General features: G+C 29.9%; 2 protein-coding genes across 2 annotated transcripts; one reads left to right on the top strand and one right to left on the bottom strand.

The window, feature by feature from the left end:
- Positions 1-3,829: 3,829 nt before the first annotated feature.
- Positions 3,830-12,059, bottom strand: LOC106464609 (G2/mitotic-specific cyclin-B-like). Its single transcript, XM_013924768.2, has 8 exons — positions 12,036-12,059; positions 9,642-9,785; positions 8,941-9,045; positions 8,072-8,236; positions 7,689-7,850; positions 7,004-7,240; positions 5,432-5,677; positions 3,830-5,172 (listed from the first exon to the last, which is right to left on the bottom strand). Exons 1-8 carry the CDS (start codon positions 12,057-12,059, stop codon positions 5,065-5,067), a joined length of 1,191 nt encoding a protein of 396 aa, XP_013780222.1. The 3' UTR covers positions 3,830-5,064.
- A 379-nt stretch (positions 12,060-12,438) lies between these two features.
- On the top strand, positions 12,439-22,437 carry LOC106464599 (kxDL motif-containing protein CG10681-like). Its single transcript, XM_013924757.2, has 4 exons — positions 12,439-12,549; positions 19,715-19,867; positions 20,392-20,438; positions 21,270-22,437. Exons 1-4 carry the CDS (start codon positions 12,446-12,448, stop codon positions 21,434-21,436), a joined length of 471 nt encoding a protein of 156 aa, XP_013780211.1. The 5' UTR covers positions 12,439-12,445; the 3' UTR covers positions 21,437-22,437.
- Positions 22,438-23,011: the final 574 nt, after the last annotated feature.

The raw sequence follows: 23,011 nt of genomic DNA, 5'->3' as shown, positions 1-23,011 counted from the left end.
TCCAACTTTAACAATCTCTGTGCGAAGTGCATGTGTTACAACTGCTGAGCCTGTCGGATCAGATTTCATAAATTCAGTATCCCCGTGTGTTAAAATATTTATTATGTCATCCTCTTTTAGCTCAGCAACACTATTCTGTGGATTTCTTTCTGACAAAGTGGAATCCTCTTGTTTATTATTGTTATTATTATAGGTTTAAACAGGACAGAGAACATTTTCTTCATTGTTTTCTTTTTCAAATGAAATAGCATATTCACAATCTTGCACTTTGACCTCTTTGCTGCCATCAAAAGGAACAGATGCTGGCTTACTGGAGTTATCATTTCCAGCAAGGAAAACTTTCAATTTGCTTGATTCCACAATCGAAGCTGCAAATTGTGCACATCATTTGCGTCCCACTTTCTCTTTTCGACATAATGGACTAAAAGAATAAATTAATAAATACTGACTACATTATTTAGTCGCAACATGCAAATTGTCAGATTAAAGGAAGCATTCTACTTTCCTAACCACAAATTATATTTAAATTATACAATTACAGTTGCAACTCAGGACTAGTTAGGCACATCTGAACCTGGTTTCACTTTAACTGCCATTATTTAGACCACCCATGTTAATTAATGTGACATAACAGTAAGAAAATCAATGCAGATGAGTGTATATGCTGGTAAATCGTGCTTATGAGCACCATATAAATTACTGGCAGTTGCTAAAATCACATTTAAAAACTCGATAGGTTTAACTACACGAACACTACAGGAGACAAGTCTGAAATTGCTCGAATGAAAACCACACACTGTGGAGAAGGGTGTAATCATAACATAAGCCTAGAGGCTCAAAGGCTATATTTAATATTAAAGGTTTTGACAGAATAAGAAAACTTAAAAGCTAACTAATTAGTGTTGCTAGATTACAGTTCCTAGATTAAGTCGCTAGTGCATCTAGATCTGACATTAATGTTAGACCTGTTATTTCCATCTTAGGTTTGGATCTAGATGTAATAATAATGACAGAAATTTAGCTTTATACATCTAAACTAGACCTTAGTTTAGGTGCATAGATTGAAAGCACCTTGTATTGAATCTACCCAAATCTCGATATAACCCTACATCATCTAGGTCTATTAACTTAGTCATTAGATCTGTCCCAGTGCAATGCGTAGTTTAATAGTTAGTATAGGTCTAAGTATGCCTATAATATAGGCTACAATTTGCATGATGGTAGACCAAGGGTCTAGAAATAAAAGTAACTGCAATTAGACCTAAAGTCTAGTACATTAGTTGATGTAAGACATGATTTACAATCAGCCAATACAATTACAAACCACTACATTAGGCCTATAACGTTTACTAGATCTGGACCTTGCCTGTTGCATATATTGTCAATCTTGCACACCAGTTAATATGTTACAATCTTGTATTTTCTTTTTTTTTGTTGAACATAGACTTACTTGTACATTGTACTCTAGGATTTGTATTTGATCTACAGATGAATGATGGAATAGTTTAATTTACTTCTGTTCGTCAATTCGGTCTCACTGTATTTCAGTGGGCGACTTAAAAGTTAAAACTGCAAGCGTAATACACACAAATAACGTAACCACTGTGTCGTATTTACTTAACGTATGGTAGTTGCGCTATATCCTAGGGGAGAGCATAATTATTAATTAATAGGCATTATAGGCCAGAGGAAATTTTGCGCCCCCTTCACTCCTGCGCTCGGGGGCGATTACACCCCCCTCTTGCTACGCCACTGCCTGAAGGTGCAAATATTGAAAAGTTTTTTGGTTCTAAATAGAAGTTATGTAAATCCAATATAAATTTGCTATTTTAGTTTTAGACCGTAGTATGAAATACTACAACTCTATTTTGTCAAATTTCGAAACGTTCTACCAACAAAATAATGTTATTTTGGAAAACTTATATTGGTACGACCATTGCCTATGAATATAAAGTGGAGGGGGTGAAGAATGTTTTGTTGTAACCCAACAAAGAGCGACTGTTATGGATGCTTGTTAATTTCTACCCTAACATTTCAAACTTTTTTTTTTTTTTCCTTTATAATGCAAAGTTTATACATCATAATTTACGTAATGCTTTAGCATAAAAACAATTTTTAAAAAGCCAATTCTGTTGTTTATGACACTTTATGCTAATAAAAGTGCTATAATTTTATATGTTAAAGAAAATGCATGTGCAATATGGATGTTTTTCGAATAACTTGCTCAGCAATTTTTTGAGAATTGTTTTCATATTCAATGTCTTATTGATTGCTCAGATGTCTGTTACCAAGTGAAAAAAAAGGAGGGGGGGGGGTAGTAATCTCAGTATCAACATAGCCAGAAATTGTTTTAAAACCAAAAAGAACTTTTAGAAAAAACATAACTTATTCACCCAATATTCGATTTTCTATGGTTATATACGAACGAGTTGTATGAATTACCACAACTCATACCCAATTTCGATACGTTCTACTACGACGTATAGAAGTGTATACAAATATAACGAAAAACATAAACATAAGCATAGCTCATTTGAATAGCTTTATTGTGGACAAAGAAATACAAAAAAATATTATAGATAAACAATTTCTATAAATTTCAACTAGGCCACACAGAGATTAAGTTCTGTTCCCATGAGGATGCCGAGTGGCCCACTTGAAACATTTAGAGTATTTAAATCTGACCATTTTGGCTAAGCAGCACAAAGATTCCTTAGTTTTATTTTTATTAGTATTACTGGTAATCAATTTGTCATTAACCGAGTTGGTTATTTCTTACCAAAATTAAAGACTAACGGAAATACCTTAATGGATTCCAGGTTTCAGCTTTATAGAGTTAAGTTTTTTCATCCGAGACGGAAACTTATTTAAATTATTATGGGATATTTTAATCCTCATTTTAACATTAAGAATACAATTTAGTGTATGCTAAGTGACATCTTGTAAGAGTTCAATGGGTGTAGAAAGTTTGTAGTGCTTAACGTACAACACTAATCCAAAACACAAGTTTACACACACATATATACATACAGACTTATACTGGTAAAAGCCCAAAATCTAAATTAGAGCCATTTTTCAAATTTGTAAAATCTTATCCACAACCTTTGTATGAATGTTAAAATTCAACAGAAACGAGTTATTACAAGATTAATGTTGAGAACTCCAGGTAAGAGGAAAAAAAATTAGAGTTAAGTCTAAAGGGGAAGGGAAAAACCAGTGACAGAGTTCACATTGCAAAAAGCACGTGAGATGAACTAAAAGTCAACATTTTGCATTTTCATAACTTCCACCAATAGCAACAGTTTAAATATTGGTTTAATTAAACTTTCATTGTTAGTTTACCAGTTGGCTATAGGAATTTATGCATGTTTTTCACTATAGAATGTATAAACATTTCAAAGTAACTGTTTTAAAATATTTAATAAAATTTGTTAGAAAATTAAGTTACTGCAAGTTCAAACTTTATAGGAGACTAAAATCAAGCAACCAATATGTTAATTATTATCTTTACACTAGTTGAAGATTTATTAAGTCAAAGTAATTTCAAAGTGAAAAGTTAATTGTACTATAGTCATGGGTTGGTAATCCTTTTTTTTTTCTCTCCCAAAATTCCAGACATGCACACACAAACTAGTATTTCAACTTCTCATAATTCTAACTAATGAAAACTACTTTAGCTGCTAATCTTTGTACAAAATAACTTTAGAATTTTCTTCCAACTAAAATATGGTAATAGAAAAACATCACAACTTAAGAGTACAAGTTTTAAAAGTTACAGAAAATAAAAAAAAATTATGAAACCTATCAAATAATTAGGTGATTGGTACTATAGAAAATAAAATGGTAAAACAAATATTTTAGTTATTCTTTCAAATAAGGTTTAATCTCATCTTATATATTAGCAAAGTTCTAAACTTTGCTTGTTCATTAAAAATACTCATTAAACTCTTATTAATATTCGAAACCATGATTACATATTTTAAGTAATGTCTGGGGAATAATGGGTTTCTGATTTTCATACATTTTGCCACATCTGTTAAAATGATGATGCAACAGTATGTATAATATTTTGTTTTACTTTAAACCTGCTTTCTGCATTAGCAAGGGATATAAGAGTTGCAACATTCTATAGAGGTACCAGCAAGTTAAGGACATTGGTTATAAGAGGAAAAAATTAAACAAGAATTATTACAACACAAACTTATATTCCAGAATACAGCCAATTCTCTTCCTGCAATTTAACAGGATCGCAAATAAAGAGTTGAAATATTCAAAATATAATAATCTAGTTCAAGTTACCTTTAATATGTTAAATAATTACTGTAATATACACAGTTTAAAGTTTAAGCAGGAACAGCATTAGGTATCAACAAGTTGAAAGGGTTCTGCAACATTAATTATACTTTAATTGTTTGGCCAACAGGTAAATGTTTAGATTTACATTTTTTGAAAAAAAAAAAATGCTCCAAAGCTTTAGGACTTTTTGTAGCTTGTAATAAATATTCTTTCATAAAGACTAAACCTAGTCTTATTTTAACTTCATTAGATCACCAAGTTGGTGCTTTCAGGCAATTATATAATTTTCTGTTGGAATGAAGTTATTGCAGTTACAGTAGTTTACTTAGGCTTGAATTTGAAAGCTTAGTTTTAAAATAAAGCTTTAAATATTATGACATTCGAGATTTGAAATTGTACTTACAATTATTAGCATGGGTTTACTACTAGTAATAAAATTCAAGTAGACTTCACTCCTTTTGTTCACTATACAAAATGAAGATATTATAGTTTACATAAGATCTTTAAAGTAAGAAAGAATAATTTATTTCCATTTATTGTCCATAATCTAAAAATCAAATACAATCATTCATTTCTGAATAGCTCGTCAATTTAGCCATTGTCCACAATCACCATGTACCTTACATTAAAATGTTCAGATAAAAAATAAACATTAAAAAGCTATGTCTATTACAGCAACACTATTTTACATTTTTTTTAGATGAAACAAACATTTAAAATACAAACTAAAAACATTAATGTTAAAACTTGTTTATACATTCTTAAAGCCTACGACTTCTCAAAGGCTCCTGCCATTTCCTTCACTAATACAGATTTTAGTTCTGGGATCAAGCTAATCTTCATTAATTTGTTGCTGCTGTACTTCAGTCTAACAGCCTGAAATGGAGAGAGGAAATTAACCAATGGTACACTGAAGAGTTTAACTAAATCTTGCTTTTCCATTTAAATTGAGTTGAAAAGCAAAAAGTTTTTTTAAAATAACTTTTTCTTTTAACCAATTTCAAAAACTAACAAGTTATATAGTAGTGGTAGTTACAATTCATTGATTGCCTTTGGATTTAACCAAAATTATATAGTCAAACTTAGCACCAAAAATAAATCTTTAACACCATAGATAAAATAAGACTTTTTTTACCTGCATTTTTGAACTATCAACTTTCAAAACCAGAATACAAAGTTGTTTCATTACAGACTTTAGCTGCAACTCATTGTAGTTGCTGAAATAGGTCAAGGTTTCTGTCCAAGGAGCCTTATCTAGTAATTTCATAGCCAAACAGAGAGAAGCTGCTGCTAGTTGAGAAGGAGAGATATGAGCCATGTGGTACTCTGGGAGAGTTAGCTCCATCAGGTATTTTGCTAAGGTGTGCATCATGACATCAGCCTAATAAAATAAATTGAATAATAGTTTTAATCTCTCAAATGTTATGATTAAAAGGAAAGTGCTTTGAATTATTATGACCAATATAAACTGAAGAAAAAATAAGCCTACTATTAATTACTACTCTAATTTAGTAGCAATATTCTATAAAACATTTTAATAAAGTTATTGTTGAGTGTCAATATTTATATAGTTTTGTTGAATTTGAGTTGGTGTCACAGGAAGCTTATTCAGAACAATAATTCAAGTTTCAGAAATTCTTTCATTAGTAGTAATGACAAGTAAAATAGGAGTCACAAGTTTAACACAATAGGAGTTTAAATAGTAGACTAGGTTTGAATTTATAATTGAGTAATATACAAGAATCTTGAAAGTTTTCACGGCAGCAATTTTAGTTTATATGCCATTTTCTTGCACACATGGAGCTTTTGAATATTCTGCATTGGGATGAAAAAAAAAAAATGCATCAAGACTTACAACCACCATTACATCTGAAAATAAATTTTAAAACATACAAAGAATCTTAAGCTATTTTTCAGTAATAAATGGCACAGATAAAAGGTTAATGTTCTGCCCTCACTAGATTGAGGCACAAAAATACAAAACAATATACACAACTAAATTATCAAATAGAAAAAAAATTTAATCTTATATCTTGTTTAAAGAATACAAACAAACAACTGCATGATTTACTGGTAAATAACCATGCTAATAATGTACATTGTTGCTTTGTAGTTAAGTTACATTTATAGTGGCATCTTTGCAATAAGACCTTATTCGAACAAAGTTACTTTTATTTCCAGACAGAAATAGTTATAATTTGTATTAAGATAAAAAAATACCAAGATATTTATCCAAAATGAGCAACAAGCAAGATATGCTGATGCCAAGGTTTACAAAGACTATTGTAATGAAAATCTTACACTGCAGTAATAATCTAAATATTAAAAAGTTACCAATATTGCTAACAATAGGATGCGTGTGGTACCCATCTTCATAAAACTGTAATTATCAATACGTATTTTTTTTTTTTTATTTTTATTTATTATTATTATTATGGATGATTTAAATTTTTAGATAGAAGCCAATTAAGTATTATACACACACACACACACACACACACACCTATCTAAGAATGGAGCTGTCAGTTACAGGAGAGCTAGATATGGAAAGTGTGCATCACAAAACCAATACCTTTCCAAGCATTGCTAGTGCACTAAAACATTCAGTAGAGGCTCAAGATATCTCCTAATAAAGTTCAGCATTCACTTTTATTAAGTATATTTAAAAAAAATGTTTGAGCAAAACCCTCAAAATGAATAAACTTACATTCCCTGCTTTTGAATCTCTCCTAAGGAAGTGCAGAGGTAGTGGTCGGCCTAGATTGAATTCAAGAACTCTTAGGATCAAACACTCCATCTTTAAGATGTCTTTCTTTGTATAAGCATTGTCTGTTATGTAAACAAAATCTCCAATCTCTGGAGCATACATTTCTTCATACTTTGAAGCAATAAACATACAGGTGACACCAACCAGTTGAAGCTTACAACGTTCTACTTTGCTTTCCTAAAATGCAAAAGATAAAGAAAAATAACTTAGTTAAGTCAAACACACACACACACACACAGAAAGTAACTTTAAGCAGTGTGGTTAATTGATTAAAGTTGTGTGAATAGCACCTGCATTGCTTTTGTTGATGTTTAAGGCTCCATGCAGTTCTTTTGCATATTCTGAAATATTATCATCAACAAGCAAAATGCAGGACCTGTTAATAATTGTAATAACACCAACTAGTAGAACAATTTTACTAAACAGTAATACATTTTAGTAATTTGTTTTGAAATTTCAGTGTGTATGCAACACCATTTGAACTTGAAGTTAAATACACATTTTAAGTGCACCAATTTAAGGGTAAAACCTTTTCTAGAAAATACTGCTTTTGCAATAATAAAAAGATGTAATGAACTTGGGAAATTAACAATGGGAAGAAGAGATCCACCATTCTTTCACTTACTTGAAGAAATCTATCTAGGATAGCTATTGTCAAGTAAAGAGTTTCCTGTAAGAGATGAAATCTCTGGTGGACACTGACTAACCAATCAACCAGAATACTGCGCATTCTGCCACTTATTTGAGACTGCTTTCCAAGATGATTCTCTTTGATACTGTACTGAGCCTATGATGAGAGATAATGCTTTTCTTTACAAATGCATAACAAATTTACCACACACTATGATACTTTAGTATTTAACAGTAATATACAAAAATATTAGTACTTGTCAGATAGTTCATTCACAATACATATTAAGACTACCTTGTTAACAGTTCTGTATAAAAAAGATTTTATTACAAGGATTTTATAGTTTGAATGTCAGTAAGGGAACCATCTAAACTTACCTCCAAGTCCCTTAAGTAATTGTAGATATCATTAACATAGTCACTGACTAATTGAGGGTTGTCAACATCCTCAGCATCAATATTCTTTACATTATCAGGAAGTAAGTGAGAAGAAAAGGCATTATCATCATCTGAAGTACTAATGTCCATCAATATACAATCAACCTAAAAAGAAAAATTAAATATTTGCAGTTTGGAACTAATGTACTTAAACACTTCCTAGTATTTATTTACTTATTACATTTTGTATTTGTTTGGTGTCAAAGCATACTTTGCATACACTTATGCATTGTTGAGGTGTATTTTATTTATTTATTTTATTAACTTCTTGTACCAGTGAAAAGCTCACAAGCAGTATTTTAAAATCAGAGTATTATTCAGGATTAATATTAAGTTTAACTTACAATATTGCCGATTACATGTTAAAATAAATACACAAACAAGTTCGTTACCTAAAATATACACATGATGAATGTTAACATTATAATTATCACATTTTTTATTTATTATTATAATATGCAAAAATACTTCAGTATACTTCACCTATTATTCCAGATCTGATAGTAATAGTATGTCCAAGTTTCATTTCAAAGTAAAATAAGTTCCACAGATGGATCTCATTTACTATATAAATTCTCTAATATTAGCTTATAATAGTCAATTCAGTAATATTGTAGCTTTGCAAATCATTAAGAAGTTAATTTTACTGCACAATTTGATCAGTTATTACAAATTATATCAATTTACACCAACAGAATAGTGTGGAACAGATTTATGATGAAAATGTAGATTACAGATTCAATAATTACATTTATCTGTAGCAAGAAATCCAAGGTTAAAGATCAATTTTTATCTAAATACATCCTTACTTTCTCACTCTTGTCATTCTCTGGTACAGTTACAAGTGAAACAGTGGATTTACTTCTCAAGAGATTTTTGGTAGGTTTCTCTTCTTTCAACTTTAAGGAATTTTGCTGGAAAAAAAAAAAAAATTCATATGAAAGCTTTGTGCATCTCCTAATGCTAAATACTTATGTAACATTACTACGTCTTTAAATTAGATAAAGAGGTCTATTACAGTCAACAGTTGTTAACTTAATCTGAGAAGAATGCATTTATTATTGTCACAGCCTACAAGTTCATTGAGTATAATAAATAATTTTATTATTGATAATATTAAAGTAATATATCACATTAAACACACAGTCATGAGACGACAGACATGCTTGCTTTGGCTATCCAAAACATGGAAGGTCAACTTTAGAATCTTCACACAAAACTTAATCTTCCATACACACAAATGTGTCCATGGTAATTTAATCTTGTGCAAAGTTTGCTACATCAAAATTTATAAGCAACAGTAATGTTTGAAAAGCACCAGCATTAATCCTAAAGTCTTCTTAACTTTTAGTAACTTTAAATAAGTTCTACAATTTCAGAATTTTCCTTGGCACAAATCTGAACTGTTTATGATAGCTTCTAAAACTTCCCTTGTACAAGCCAGCAAGGAATGTTACATTACTTTTTAAAATAGTTTAATCAGACACAGTTTAAACTAAATATCAAGTACTTTTTTGACAGCTCCCCTGGTAGAAACATTTTTTACAGCTCCAACTCTGTTTTTAATATCTCCAAGTGCCTGCCTTCCTGTCTTTACCGACTTTGTCTCTTGCTTAAGAAGACCACCTGCAGTATTTTCTCTGTTCAAAGTATCCTGTAAAGAGAAAATAAATTAATAAGAATACATTACTTAAATCTACATTCATAAGCTAATATTACATACTTAAATCATTTAAGCCATAATCCTAATTAAATCAAACTGCAGCAATAGAACCACAAATAAGAAACATTAAACTTAAGTGTTTCATTCCCAGTTGTAAGTGAAAGAACAGCAGCTGATAAGCTACATCAGAACAGTACATTTTAATTTTGGTATTCTTAGCATATCCAAGTTCTCCCACTATACTAGGATTTCAAGAACTGATGTATTGGAAAATTGAATTGGTATCAGTAAAATTAACAATGAAGTGTTAGATTTATGGTCATTAGACATTAGAATTAGGCCTAATACTTTGAACACTTCTTTTTCTAGTCCCTTAGGGATCTTCAAGAAGTAGAAAAGTATAATAACAATGGTATTTCAACCACACTATGTACACCATATCCACTGCTGATTTTTCAATCAATCTAGAGCTCAGATATGTCAGGAATTGATAATAACAGTTCAAGTGAAAGGTGATGTTCATGTGAACAATAAAGATACTTTTGTTTACCATCCAGTTTGCACTTCCTTAGCCTCTAGAAACACCAAGATGTTTAACTGTCGGTTTTCAGTATCCCTAAAAGTTTTATTTGGCATTTACTCTTTCCACCACAAAATGTCACTAAGTCACCAATATAGAGCTAAAATAAATAGTTAATAACAGATACATAATATCACGTTAAGTGGCACTCTGTAAAAAGGCCATTGCATGCACACTTTAATTTCCAGTTCCATCCATGCCCTTAGGGCTAAAAACAAGACAAGGGACCATTTGGTTTTTCAAGACTGTCCTTACATGCCCATTCTAAGGAAAAAACAAAAACAAATCAAACTTTAAGCATACCCTTATCTATTTGGGAAATCAGAGATCCCTCCCAGACTTTGTAAAGTGTTAGCCTTCATTATTGGAACAAATGTTAAATCACCCTGCTAAAAATGTCAGTCATTTCAACTCGAACTTATCCACTAGTTGGTTCAATAACAAGTACCAACATACGTTGTCTACAAAAAAAACAGTTTGTAAAGATTTTACTAGGTTGAATTCATCACAAGTTAAGAAATATTAATTTCACCTCCCCCCCCCACCTCTCTCCAAGTATAGGAAGTACATGCATTACTTATTCTGCATCATTTATCACATTATATTGTGGACTAGTTTGGCTTTATTTTTCAGTTATTATGGTTAATTAGATCAAGCTGTTAACATACAAGCTAAAGAATGTATGAAAGTTACTGTATACTTGAAGTCTTTATTGCATGGGTGTCAAAGTCAATAATGCAAGATACTTGTGACTACTTCATACTTTAAAATTGTTCTTCCAATATAGGCACCAAACTTTAATTTAGAGATTATTACATCTACCCCGTCTAGGCCTAATCCTTTGTTCTTAATCTTAGATAAAAGATTAATAATAATTTGAGACTTCTGTATAATTATAAATATTTCATTTGGACTAAACACACACAGGTTTGTAGTAGGTTATATTTTTACTAAAAATACAAACAAGATACTTAAAGAGTTTAATTTAAGTAAGTTATACACAACAATACCAAAATTAACCAATACTTACACGTCTTGATTTACTCTCACATTCACAAAGGTTAGTAAATTTTCATGTACTGCATTAGTTAAATTAGTAACTTTCTATAAAATATAATGAATCATGGTTGGTTGAACTGGATAGAGGGTAAATTAAACGTTGTATTCACACTGATCCAAGAAATGCACCAATTGTATTATTCTACTCCATTGAACACACTTTCTCGCGCTTTAAATAAGTATTTTTAATCCTTGTTCTAACCTTAAAAAAATTATTTAGATTTTCATTTAATAATAATGAATTACAACTCAGTACAAGTTACGTTTGAATTATGGCTTAACTCGTCTAACGAAATTGAATTTATGTCTAACTCAAATTCAAAAGCCTATGCACAAGTTATAATTTCCGTTCAAAATAAAATTAATAATATAACCTACATACAATTTGAGAAAGTGCAACGCTGCCCTTTCTCAGCCACGCTTAAACGAAAATTTTATACTAATACTTAATTATAGAAACACACAATAAAAAAACAACTAATAATATACTATTAGTATTACTACGAGATCTATACATACACACAGGCATCAACATTTATTTTCCTTAAACTTACGCTTCTATATCAAATAACATTAAATTCTAGCATTCCTTATTCTCATACCATATTGATCGAACGTAACGCCATTCTTCACTCGTCCAAAATTTATATAAATATAAAAAAGACGGAGAAATTCCTACTATCCTCGACGATCTTATTCCAAAACCACCTATCACCCACTCTCAGTCCTGTTTTCAAATACTCGCTCCTTTTTAGCTATTGGCTGAATGTTTCAAAGATATTTGAATTTTGATTGGTTAATTTTGGAAATACCATGACAACATGAATGGGTATTTAAATTGGTAAATAATATGCAATATATTACTACATAAATCTTGTACGTCAGAAGTTGGCATTTTAACTATAAATTTAAAGAAGAGAAAGATATATATATATATTCATAAAATTAAATGTCAGTAATTTTAATATGAGAACTGAGTGGTGGCCAAACAAGTAAACTTAAACTTTAGAAAATGGCGAATGATGCATCATGTGCTGCTGTGACATTTATTCAAACTCTTGCACACGAAGTTAATGAAGGGGATGTAGAAACAATCATTCATCAACAGAAACATATGTAAGAAACTATCCTCATAACTACCGTTAGTATTAGTAGTACTATATACATGTAAAAACTTTACTTCTGCCTAATATTACCGTACATATCTTGTGTCTAATTCTAAGATTTATTTTGGTCTAGGTGAATAGTACTACTATTAGTACTCAGTCGTGCTAGTAGTCTGTTATTTGTAATTTTGTATTACCAATAAAAATGTATATGTGGTAGACTGGTAGTGGTAGGATTTATGCTAATGATATCCATAGTATTACTATTACCAGTGCTAGTTTAAATTCCTGCTACGTATGTGCAAAACTCATCCCCACATACTGAGTGTCATTGATAAGATGCTACACAAAATATTACCTAAGAAAATCATATCGGTTGGAGTTTGGGAAAGACTAATTTAAAATTGAGTAGTGAATGGATGAGAGAAAGCAATATGTGATTAAATTTAAAGGAGGAGTCCAGTCAAACTGGACATTTGTTACTATATAGTATCTTAATGTAAATATATTGCCAGCCTCATGGGTTAATGCTTGGGTGTTAGTTGTTTCCTATTCACATTAATAACTGACACTAAAATGACAGGTGCATAATAAGTAAATTAGTAAAGACTAAAGTGTATTATTGACATTAAACTCTATTTTTTGGTAGTTTTGAATGTGTTGTGGAAGTTGAGATGCTATAGAATAGTAGGCAAATAACCAAAGTTAATTATAGTAAGTGCAAGGTAATGCATTTTGGGTTATAAGTTTGATCAGAAGTTTAATATAAATGAGAACCTACTAAATAGCATGACTAAAGTGTAAAGAAAAGTGTCTTGGCATTGTGGTAGATAAAGGGGTGTACTGTACTTATAATCACGTTATTTACAAGTCAAAAAAGTAATTATTTCTGTTGTAATATTTTTTTAAGTTTCTGTGTATTTTGAAACTAATGTGATACACAATATATTATGTTTTTGGGAACTGGTATGATAAAAATGTTTATACCAGTATTTTCTGACCCATGCCTATGCCTTAGACAGTGTAAATACTGCAATTGCAGGTATGGACATTTGAAAAGGACTTTATTCTCAGTGAGAAAAGTTGGAGCTGTAGCAGAAAAATAATTTGATATGATCTTTTATAAAACACTACTATTCTCAATTGAGTGTCTTAGCTGAGGTGAAAGAACTAATGCGAGTACTTAATTCTGCTTGTTGGAATTTTGAATTCATGAATTGAGGACACTACTAGTATGTCTAAAATATTACAAGAGGGATTAACATAATACAAAATTTAGACAACAAAACACCAAGCATTTGGTTCTTCAAGGCAAAAATGAAAATGTAAACTCACTCTTTCTTTAATTATTAATTCCCCATTTAAAATTGTGAAAAGTGTCTGCTTCCACTACTAAGAATGGTAACTCATTTCATAAGCCAATCACCATGTTAGAAAAGGAAAACTGTCTTAACTAGAGCTTAGCCTGCCCTTTTAAAATCTAAAACTTGTGTCCTCTTGTTTTAGTATATTCAGATTGTAACACATGAAATCAGAGGACCTTATCCTATCGATTCCCTGAGTAATCATGTAAACTTTATAATGCTACCTTTTATCCTTCTTTTCTAAAGATAAAATAAATTAAGAGATCTTAACCTATTTCCATAAAAATAACCCTTTCATCCCTATTATAATCAGAGAGAGAACTCTTCTGAACTTCTTATAAGTCAATATTCTTTCATTGATAAGGAAAATCAAACTGTACACATTGTGAGGCTGAAATAATTTTTTATAAAAAGGTAATTTTTTTAACTTGTAATAAGTTTCTATAAATAGGTCCTAAAATTCTACTACTTTGATATTAGCAACAGAGCACTGTTTCAGTGGTTTGAGTGACTTAAATATTCTTTCCTTCATTTATGATGTTGTGTTGATTCCCATCTATATTGAATGTGTGATCCCAATTATGATAAACCAAAGGTATTATCTTGTACTACAGTTATTGGTCATTTGGCAGATATTTGTCCAATTAACTAAGGGATTCTTCAGTACTTCAACACCATCAATGCAGCTAGACATTCCCGAGTGTGTAATAGCACCAACATATATGTACTTACAAATGCCCTTATGCCCTTATCAATGTATCATTTTCCTGACTTGTAAATGAAGTAAATTAAATTGATAATAACTAAATTTCACTTATTTAATCTAGTTCACATCATTACAGTTGTTCTTGAAATAGCTGATACAAATAGAGCTTAGACCACTACTTTGTTTGTTGTATCCCAGCCAGCCTGATGAGCCCTGGTATTGAACAAAAGGTCTAATCAGAACTGGCTGTGGTATATGTAGCATGGTTTACATATTTTCATATATTCTTTGCTTTCAATTATCAGTTCTTAGAATTAATGTAAAACACTGACCCTGAGGCTGCCCACTAGTAACAAGGTTCCAATTTCACTGGACTTCATTAATAACTTTTTCATTCTCTCATCCACACATTATGCAGTTTAATTCACTAATCTTTTTCCAACTTCTACAGGTGTGATTTTCTTAGCTACTCTTCTGAATGCCACTTTATCAAATGTTTTTTGAAAGTCAACACTCTTTCCATCATACACATACCAGATATGATTGAACTTTATCAAAAGAAAGTATAATGGCTGTCAATTTATTTTTGTTTTTAATGCTTTTTGTTATTAATATTTTTATTTTGTTTTTGCAGTACTGAACTGTATCCAAGTGTATATTCCATATAATGGGCAAGGCATCCCTGACAATGCTTATGCCACCTTGTGTAAAAGTGGAATACTGTTTGCAGTTTTGAGCCACTTGCTACAAGAAGAATATTCTACAATATTAACATGTTCAAATGAGTGTAGAGATGGTCTGTTAGAATGTATCTTGAGTTAAAGAGTATAGAATAATTGTAATCAGTTGATTTGAACATTAGAAGTAAATAATGTGTTTAAGTTTTGGAACTTGTATATATAGACATATTCTTTGATAGAATTGTTGTTTTTTTTGGAATGATTTGTCTGATGATATGGTGTATTCTGTTTGATTGAATCGTTTAAAATTTTGCTGGGTTATATTTAACGCTGCTAAAAGAAAAACATTTGATTTATGTGTGGTGAAGTACTTTGAATTTGAAAATGAATTAAAAATGTAGGGTAGTATCAGGAGTTCTACTTATTACTAGATTTCAGGACTACAATTTCAGAAAAATTTCTATGAATCATTTGTGTTAATGTTGCAGGGATAAAGCTAATTTATGCTAATCATTGAGTGGAAAAATTTAAAGTCCTGTTAGCACAAAGGTAAAATAGATGAACATGTGTGTGCTTTTACACTTGACTGGTAACCTGCCTTTACAGTCACTACTCCACTAAAACATGCATAATACTTTTAAACATCTAGTATAAAGACCAAAAATAATTACTTTCATTGTCCAAGGTTAGATTAATAGTTTATAACAGTAGTGGCTTACTCATACTTGTACTTAGTAATTATATTATGAGTAAAGGTTAGATTAATAGTTTATAACAGTAGTGGTTTACTCATACTTGTACTTAGTAATTATATTATGAGTAAAGGTTATATTAATAGTTTATAACAGTAGTGGTTTACTCATACTTGTACTTAGTAATTATATTATGAGTAAAGGTTATATTTATAGTTTATAACAGTAGTGGTTTACTCATACTTGTACTTAGTAATTATATTATGAGTAAAGGTTATATTAATAGTTTATAACAGTAGTGGTTTACTCATACTTGTACTTAGTAATTATATTATGAGTAAAGGTTATATTAATAGTTTATAACAGTAGTGGTTTACTCATACTTGTACTTAGTAATTATATTATGAATAAAGGTTATATTAATAGTTTATAACAGTAGTGGTTTACTCATACTTGTACTTAGTAATTATATTATGAATAAAGGTTATATTAATAGGAACAAAAACAAACTTTAGACTAGTTTTAGTTTAAATCAATTCTTTATTCAAACACTTTAAACAAAATACACTGATTATCAAAAAAATAAAAATAATACTTATATATCCAGAAGGATTAAAAGTTTTTAAGTGGAGAAACTGGATCATGAACGTAGTAAAAATGTAATCTACAGCCCCCAGTGGCTTAGTAGTAATTCTGAAGGCTTATAACCATAAAAAAGTGGGAACAAGCCTATGGCTGGAATATTGTTTCAATTCTAAAGTACTAAATTCATGTGTGACTTTGGGAAGTGGTGTTGAAACATTCATTTAGCAACTTTTAGTAAACAAATACTTTATTCCCTAGTCAGATTGGAATATGACCATGCTATAGATAAGGAAAATTTGAAATTCTCACAAATTTAAATTAGTATTTACATTATTTTGAGAAGCACTATTACTGTATCAGTTATGCACCTAAACATTAAGTAAGGAACATATCATATGTCTCAAACTTGAATGTCTGGTGATGTGTCACTTCACTTTTATATAACATAACATTAAAGAACAGCAAAGGACTTTTTGGTCCATCTAAACCATTCTATCTACTAAATTAAACACTAAAAAAATAAACTAAAACTCGAAGCCAATCTTTATCATTCAAATATTTATCAAGCTTTCTCTTAAATGAACTACATCTACCATATCTGAAGGCAACCTGCTACAAAGGCCAACTACCTTTTAAAAAATATAACTTATCTTGATGAAACTTTGTTTAATGGATGGCAACTGCCTGTTGTAGAAACAAAATTTCATCATGAATACTCTGCCTAAACAATCTGTCAAAGGAAACCTAACTTAGCTGAAGATGACTCCTACTTTGCCAAAATTTATACTTGTGTCCCCTAGGCTTACCATTAAATGCCAAAAAAGATGGATGATGCATCAACATTATCAGTTCCCTTAACAATCTTAAATACCCCAACCAGATCCCATTAAACTCTTCTTTTTGTCAGGAGAAAACAAATTAAGAGATCTCAACCTATACATCTTTATGCTGGAAAGAGTGCAGAGATGGGCTACAATGTTTCAAAATGATACACTTACATAGTTTAATAAATTTGTGCTACAAAAGGTATGTTGAAGATTGAGACTTATTTTATTGGTAGAAAACATAAGATAGATCAAGGTGACAGAAGGTCCATCAAGGTCACTTATTCAGCCACCAAAGCATTAATTTTGAAGTTACATTTTAGTTTAAACTAACATCTCAACTCACAGCAGAAAACAAACCATTTCATAAATTAATAAATCTGAGAAATAATTTTCCTAAGGAATAGGTTTGAAATAAGCTTCCAAAGTTAACCCGTTACCCCACTATTCAGTTCACATGTCTAAGTATTTTATTCTACTACTGAAACAGAATAACCTCAAATAAATTATCCAAGCCACCAACAATCATAAACAACTGAATTAAGTCGTCTGATTTCTTTTCCAGCTCAACAAAATAATATTTCCAAGCCTCTTTTTATTTCATTTTCTTAATTCAGGTGTCCCTAGTAGCCTGCCTATGCATTTTTCTTACATTTCCTTATCCTTTTAATAAGAAGCAGAGTTGGATAACTAATATAATGGGTTACCTATGAGCATCAATTAGTGTCCCATAAAATAATTGATTAATCAAAATTATGATAAAATTGATTAATATCATGAAATGGACTTACCTAAATTAGTGTTTTTGATTATTACTGTTTTAAGTTATTTCAACTGTTGCTGTTAGAATTTATTATTTTGATTAAATCAAGGTTGTTCAACTTAATCTGTTTGTGGTATAGCTCTCAAAAATAAACACCTAATTGAAATTGGTTTTTCTGATTATAACTACTTTTGATTATTCTAACTATCCAAGTCTCATGTTTAATCAGTTAATGGTCACCTAGCTATAGTAAAGAACCAAAACTATATAAAATATTTTTTGGTGCTAGGGTGAGTGTTTGAGACAGGTAATTGATAATCTTTGTTGCCTGGTGGTTCTTACTTTCTTATCTTTATTCATGAATTTTAAAATTCTTGTTTGATATCTGTTCTACAAACTAAATATTGGAAAGTTGGCATAATCAAATACATCAGTGTTATGGGATTCTGAGGAGTCTGTTTTTGATCCTGTTTTTTATTTATTTATTACTTATGTAGCTGAAACTGTAAATAACATAAGCTGTAAGTTTTCAAAAGTTTTTATGAAATCAGGTTGGTAGGGGAACTGCAAAGGAGTTGGTTTTAATTTAGAATATCTCAATATGTTTCCAAGAATGTAGTAAATGTTATACAGTATTTAGAACTGCAGAGTAATGCATTTAAAATAGAATAAAAAAAGAAGTTAATAAGTGTCTGCATTATACATTATGAATTTTTCTGCAGAGTGTCTAATTGCACTTTGTGGTTACTATAGCTACATGTAATCAATCTGTAAGATGTATGTATAAAAAAATTAAAGATAAGAGTATCAAAATTTTTAAATTTGTCTGGACTAATAATACTGATTTCAAATAGTGTACCACTACTGTATTTGATTTTGGTGTTATAAGAAAGATACAAGTCTTAAAGGGGTAAAAAGAAGGCCAACTGGAATTTTATAATCTTTAAAATAATTGATCTGGGAAGAAAGAGTTCATTATATATTTATTTTTGATAGATCTTACCAGAGTTGATTTGATGACTATGTTTGTGTTTCTAACTAACAAAAAAATTTGATATTCAGTTGTACACATTTTTGTTCCTTATAAATATTAAAATAGAAAAACATTGTATGACCCCTGAGTAACTCGGGGATCTTTCTTTACTTTTCTCAAATATTTTGTTATAATTATGTTAACAAAAATATTTCCTTTCTGAATTGCAAATTAAGATCCATAAAGCCTGAATATTAGAGCTGTGTGAATTTTATGAAGTTTTTACTGTTCTTTAAATTTAATTTTGTACTTCCAGCCAAAGAAGGATTTTTTTTATTAAAACATAAAGGAGGTATGGTAATTGGACATTACTCCCATTTACTTGATCTTACTTATCAACAAATTATTTATTTTAACTCTCATTAGCTTTTACTATATTACAATGTTAATTTTAAGATCTGAGTGAAAGTAAAGAAGAATGTATAACAATATGTCAAACATGCTATACCCACTATATCCTGTAAACTTTAAATTTTCCCAAGATACAAATCCTAAATTTGATTCTCCATCTTTTTGTTTTTGCTTTAGGTTAACGAGATTTGAAAAGACTAATGAGATGCTAGTGAATTGTAATGCTTTATCAGCTTCTAGATTTGAAGTTGCCAGCAAAGAGCTGAAAAGACACACTCAGCTACTAACAGACATGAAGAAAGACCTTGATTCTGTTTTTAGAAGGATACGGTAGGAATAAAATTCTATTTTTTATAATTAATGAAAATTCTTCTGTATAATAACCTATGAAAATATGTAAATATTTAGTTTGAATTAATGAGTTTTAAAATTGGTTGTTTAAAATGAATAATTTTTTCTAATTTATGCATTAACAATAACATCTATTTAGTGGTTAAAAATGGCTGTAACTTACTTGAAAGTAGGGATATTGTTAAAACACAAAATTTTCCAGTTGCACGAGACTGTGTATGCATACATATTTGTAAAAACAAATAGGAATAAATATAAATATAAAGAGGCATATTCCTATTTTCAAAGACCAGCTTCAACTACACAAATAAAGCCCTCTATGTAACCAATTTGATATAGTCGTTAGATGTGTATGGATGTTCAGTGTCTGGTGTTTTAATGTGCAGTTGTGTGGTAAAATGTGTCACATAAATGTATATGTAATATTTCAAAATAATTTTAATTCATTGAAGTATGACATGGTTGAATTTTTCCATGAATGTCAGTTATTTAAACTCTTTCAGATTTTTGAAGATGAAACTTTCTCAGCAGTACCCAGCAGCTTTTTCAGGTAATGAAATAATCACCATGGTTATTGAAGTAGGCTTTACCATATAATTTAGTTTTCTTTTATATAAAGATTAATTTTTTCATATATCTTTTTTACATTTGTGTAGCTAAAACAAACATCTGTATTTTAAAAGTTTAATAATCAAATACAAAGAATAATTACATGCTTGAATGATGGTGTAAGATTAATATGGTGGTTAAAAAAAGTATTTGTGAATGGATATTGTTTCAGGCACCTTATTTTTCATTTTTACATATTCACAGTCTTTTGTTACTTGCAGGTAAATGTATAATCTTTACAAATGTAAAAGAAATAAGCTCACATAATGAGCTGAGTACTTAAACTATTTTAGCTCATGAGTTGAAAAACAGCTAATCTAAATAGTTTTATTGCCTAACTTTAGATTAATATATTACATTAACAAAATTGAAAAGGTACAGAAACATCAGTGGGCATATAAAAAAAATGAAAACTTTTACAATATTATATACTACACTTTTAAAGTGGTTAGTTTTAACCCTTAAAAATGTGTAATTTTTATGGCATGCAGAAGTTTTTTATTTAAGTTAATTAGAACTCTTTTTTTTTTTAGATACATTACAATTATAGAATAGTCTGAAGATATAGATATTGATTTTCTAAGTGAGAGTAAATATTATGATTGCACATTGTATTTGATATAAAACTTATTTTATGACTTTTTTATTTGCTTTGTTGTTTGCATTATTATTTGTGGAGTTCTTCAACTGTAAAGCTAAATACTTTCCATATAATACTTTAGTATAACAGTTTATTATGCCTAAAACTTCACGTGTTTGTATTTATGTCTAGCTTGCAATCGTGAAATTAATGTCTTGGATGAAGAAGAAGAACAAGAAGAAAAAGAAAGCAAACAATCTAGAAACACATCTAAGCCGAAAGATGGTAGCAGTTCAGGAAGTCAGGAAAACTCTCCTAGTTTTGTTACCTCTCCTTCAAGTTCTGATGACGTGGGATGAATATAGTTTATAAAATTTGATTAATATCTGCAAAATTTTCCATTAAATTTAATTTGTAATTGTTTCCTCAATTGAACCTTTTCAGTTAATAGTAGTGAAGCAGAACCTGGTTGAAATTATAGACTGGGCTACAAAAGGTTCTGTGCTTTGTGTTGTTTATTCTTAAAATCTCTGTGTTCTACTAATTCAGAAAGAAAAGTAGACAGAATTTTGTGTTGCCATAAGAACAGAAGCACACAACTAACTGGCTTGTTTATTACTGCTCTATTGTTATAATATTTTTTACAGGTGTGTGTTTAATAACTTGTCAGGATATTAATCTTGGCTTGAATCCTAGGATTTTGGCTTATGTTAATGTTTTGAGGTTAATGCTCTTTATCAGCTGAACTACCAAAACACTAGTCTCAACTAAACTGTCAATTATAGTATGCATATAAACATACATACTTTTGTATCATTTTATGAACTATAGCTACACGTCATGTGCATTAGAGAATTGAGGAAAACAAAGTCAGTTCTGAGTTTCAAAAATATTTCATTTAGTAAAACATTGGTTTTACCAGTAAAGGCATCATTAAGTACTGGTGAAACCATGGTTATAGTAAGTAAAATATCTGTGAAATTTACAAATGTCTCTTTTCCTTAATTCTGTAATAATGAAGTTTCACTAAGTACCAATGGAATCAAGTGTTAATTATATAATATACATTATTTAATTCAAAATTAAATCAAAAATATAAAGCTTATGTGTATCTGTGCTTTAAAGTTGGATGTAATTAACTATGTCATCATTTTCATAAAAAAAATTTTTTGTGTTGGATCAAGTCAAACACTTCAATATTTATCAGATTTTTACATAGACATTTTTCTGTTATTGCTTGTACCAAGGCAGATGATGTTCACTACAGGTTTCATGTATATATTTTACATTTCTGAAATCCCCGTCACACCAAACATGCTCCCTCTTTCAGCCATGGGGGCATTATAATGTGATGGGCAATCCCACTATTCATTGGTAAAAGAGTAGCCCAAGAGTTAGCGGTGGATGGTGATGACTAGCTGCCTTCCCTCTAGTCTTACCCTGCTAAATTAGGGATAGCTAGCACAGATAGCCCTCATGTAGCTTTCCGTGAATTCCATAACAAACAAACATTTCTCAAAAGTGATTTTTTTTCTTTCAATTTACAGAACAAATATCTTTATAGGTATTAGACATTTCTTATTAACTGTACATATGTTTATATAGAATTAGACTCTTAAAGCATAGTTCCATTTGTGTAATGTAAAAAAATTATGTGGTATTACTGCTCAGTCAGTTTTACTGACCTTGTAAGTACCATGTAAACTTGAAACTATAAATACCATAACTCTGAACATGGTAAGAGCATGTTCACAAACTTTGGCAAGCTTTTAGTAAACATTACAAATCTGTTGTACACAAGAAAATCAGATTTTTAATAAAGAATTTTTAATAAAGATTTTCTGGGAATTTACAGCTCCTTTACTGAGTCAGTCTGAGTGAAAAGTAATTTTCATGTTAAGAATAGAAATATTTATTTTCATTTTAGTTTTCAT

The sequence above is a fragment of the Limulus polyphemus genome, unplaced genomic scaffold (genome assembly GCF_000517525.1).
Source record: "Limulus polyphemus unplaced genomic scaffold, Limulus_polyphemus-2.1.2 Scaffold62, whole genome shotgun sequence".
Lineage (NCBI taxonomy): Eukaryota > Metazoa > Arthropoda > Merostomata > Xiphosura > Limulidae > Limulus > Limulus polyphemus.
This window is presented reverse-complemented; position numbering and strand designations above follow the sequence as displayed.

Coding starts and splice junctions, on each gene's coding strand:
- LOC106464609 (XM_013924768.2), bottom strand. CDS start 12,059: ATGGCGTTACGTTCGATCAATATG. Junction 9,786..12,035: donor CGTTACGTTCGATCAATATG/GTATGAGAATAA, acceptor TTCTCTTTACAG/GATACTTTGAACAGAGAAAA. Junction 7,851..8,071: donor ATTACTTAAGGGACTTGGAG/GTAAGTTTAGAT, acceptor CTCTCATCATAG/GCTCAGTACAGTATCAAAGA.
- LOC106464599 (XM_013924757.2), top strand. CDS start 12,446: ATGGCGAATGATGCATCATGTGCTGCTGTGACATTTATTCAAACTCTT. Junction 12,550..19,714: donor ATTCATCAACAGAAACATAT/GTAAGAAACTAT, acceptor TTTTTGCTTTAG/GTTAACGAGATTTGAAAAGA. Junction 19,868..20,391: donor TCTGTTTTTAGAAGGATACG/GTAGGAATAAAA, acceptor AAACTCTTTCAG/ATTTTTGAAGATGAAACTTT.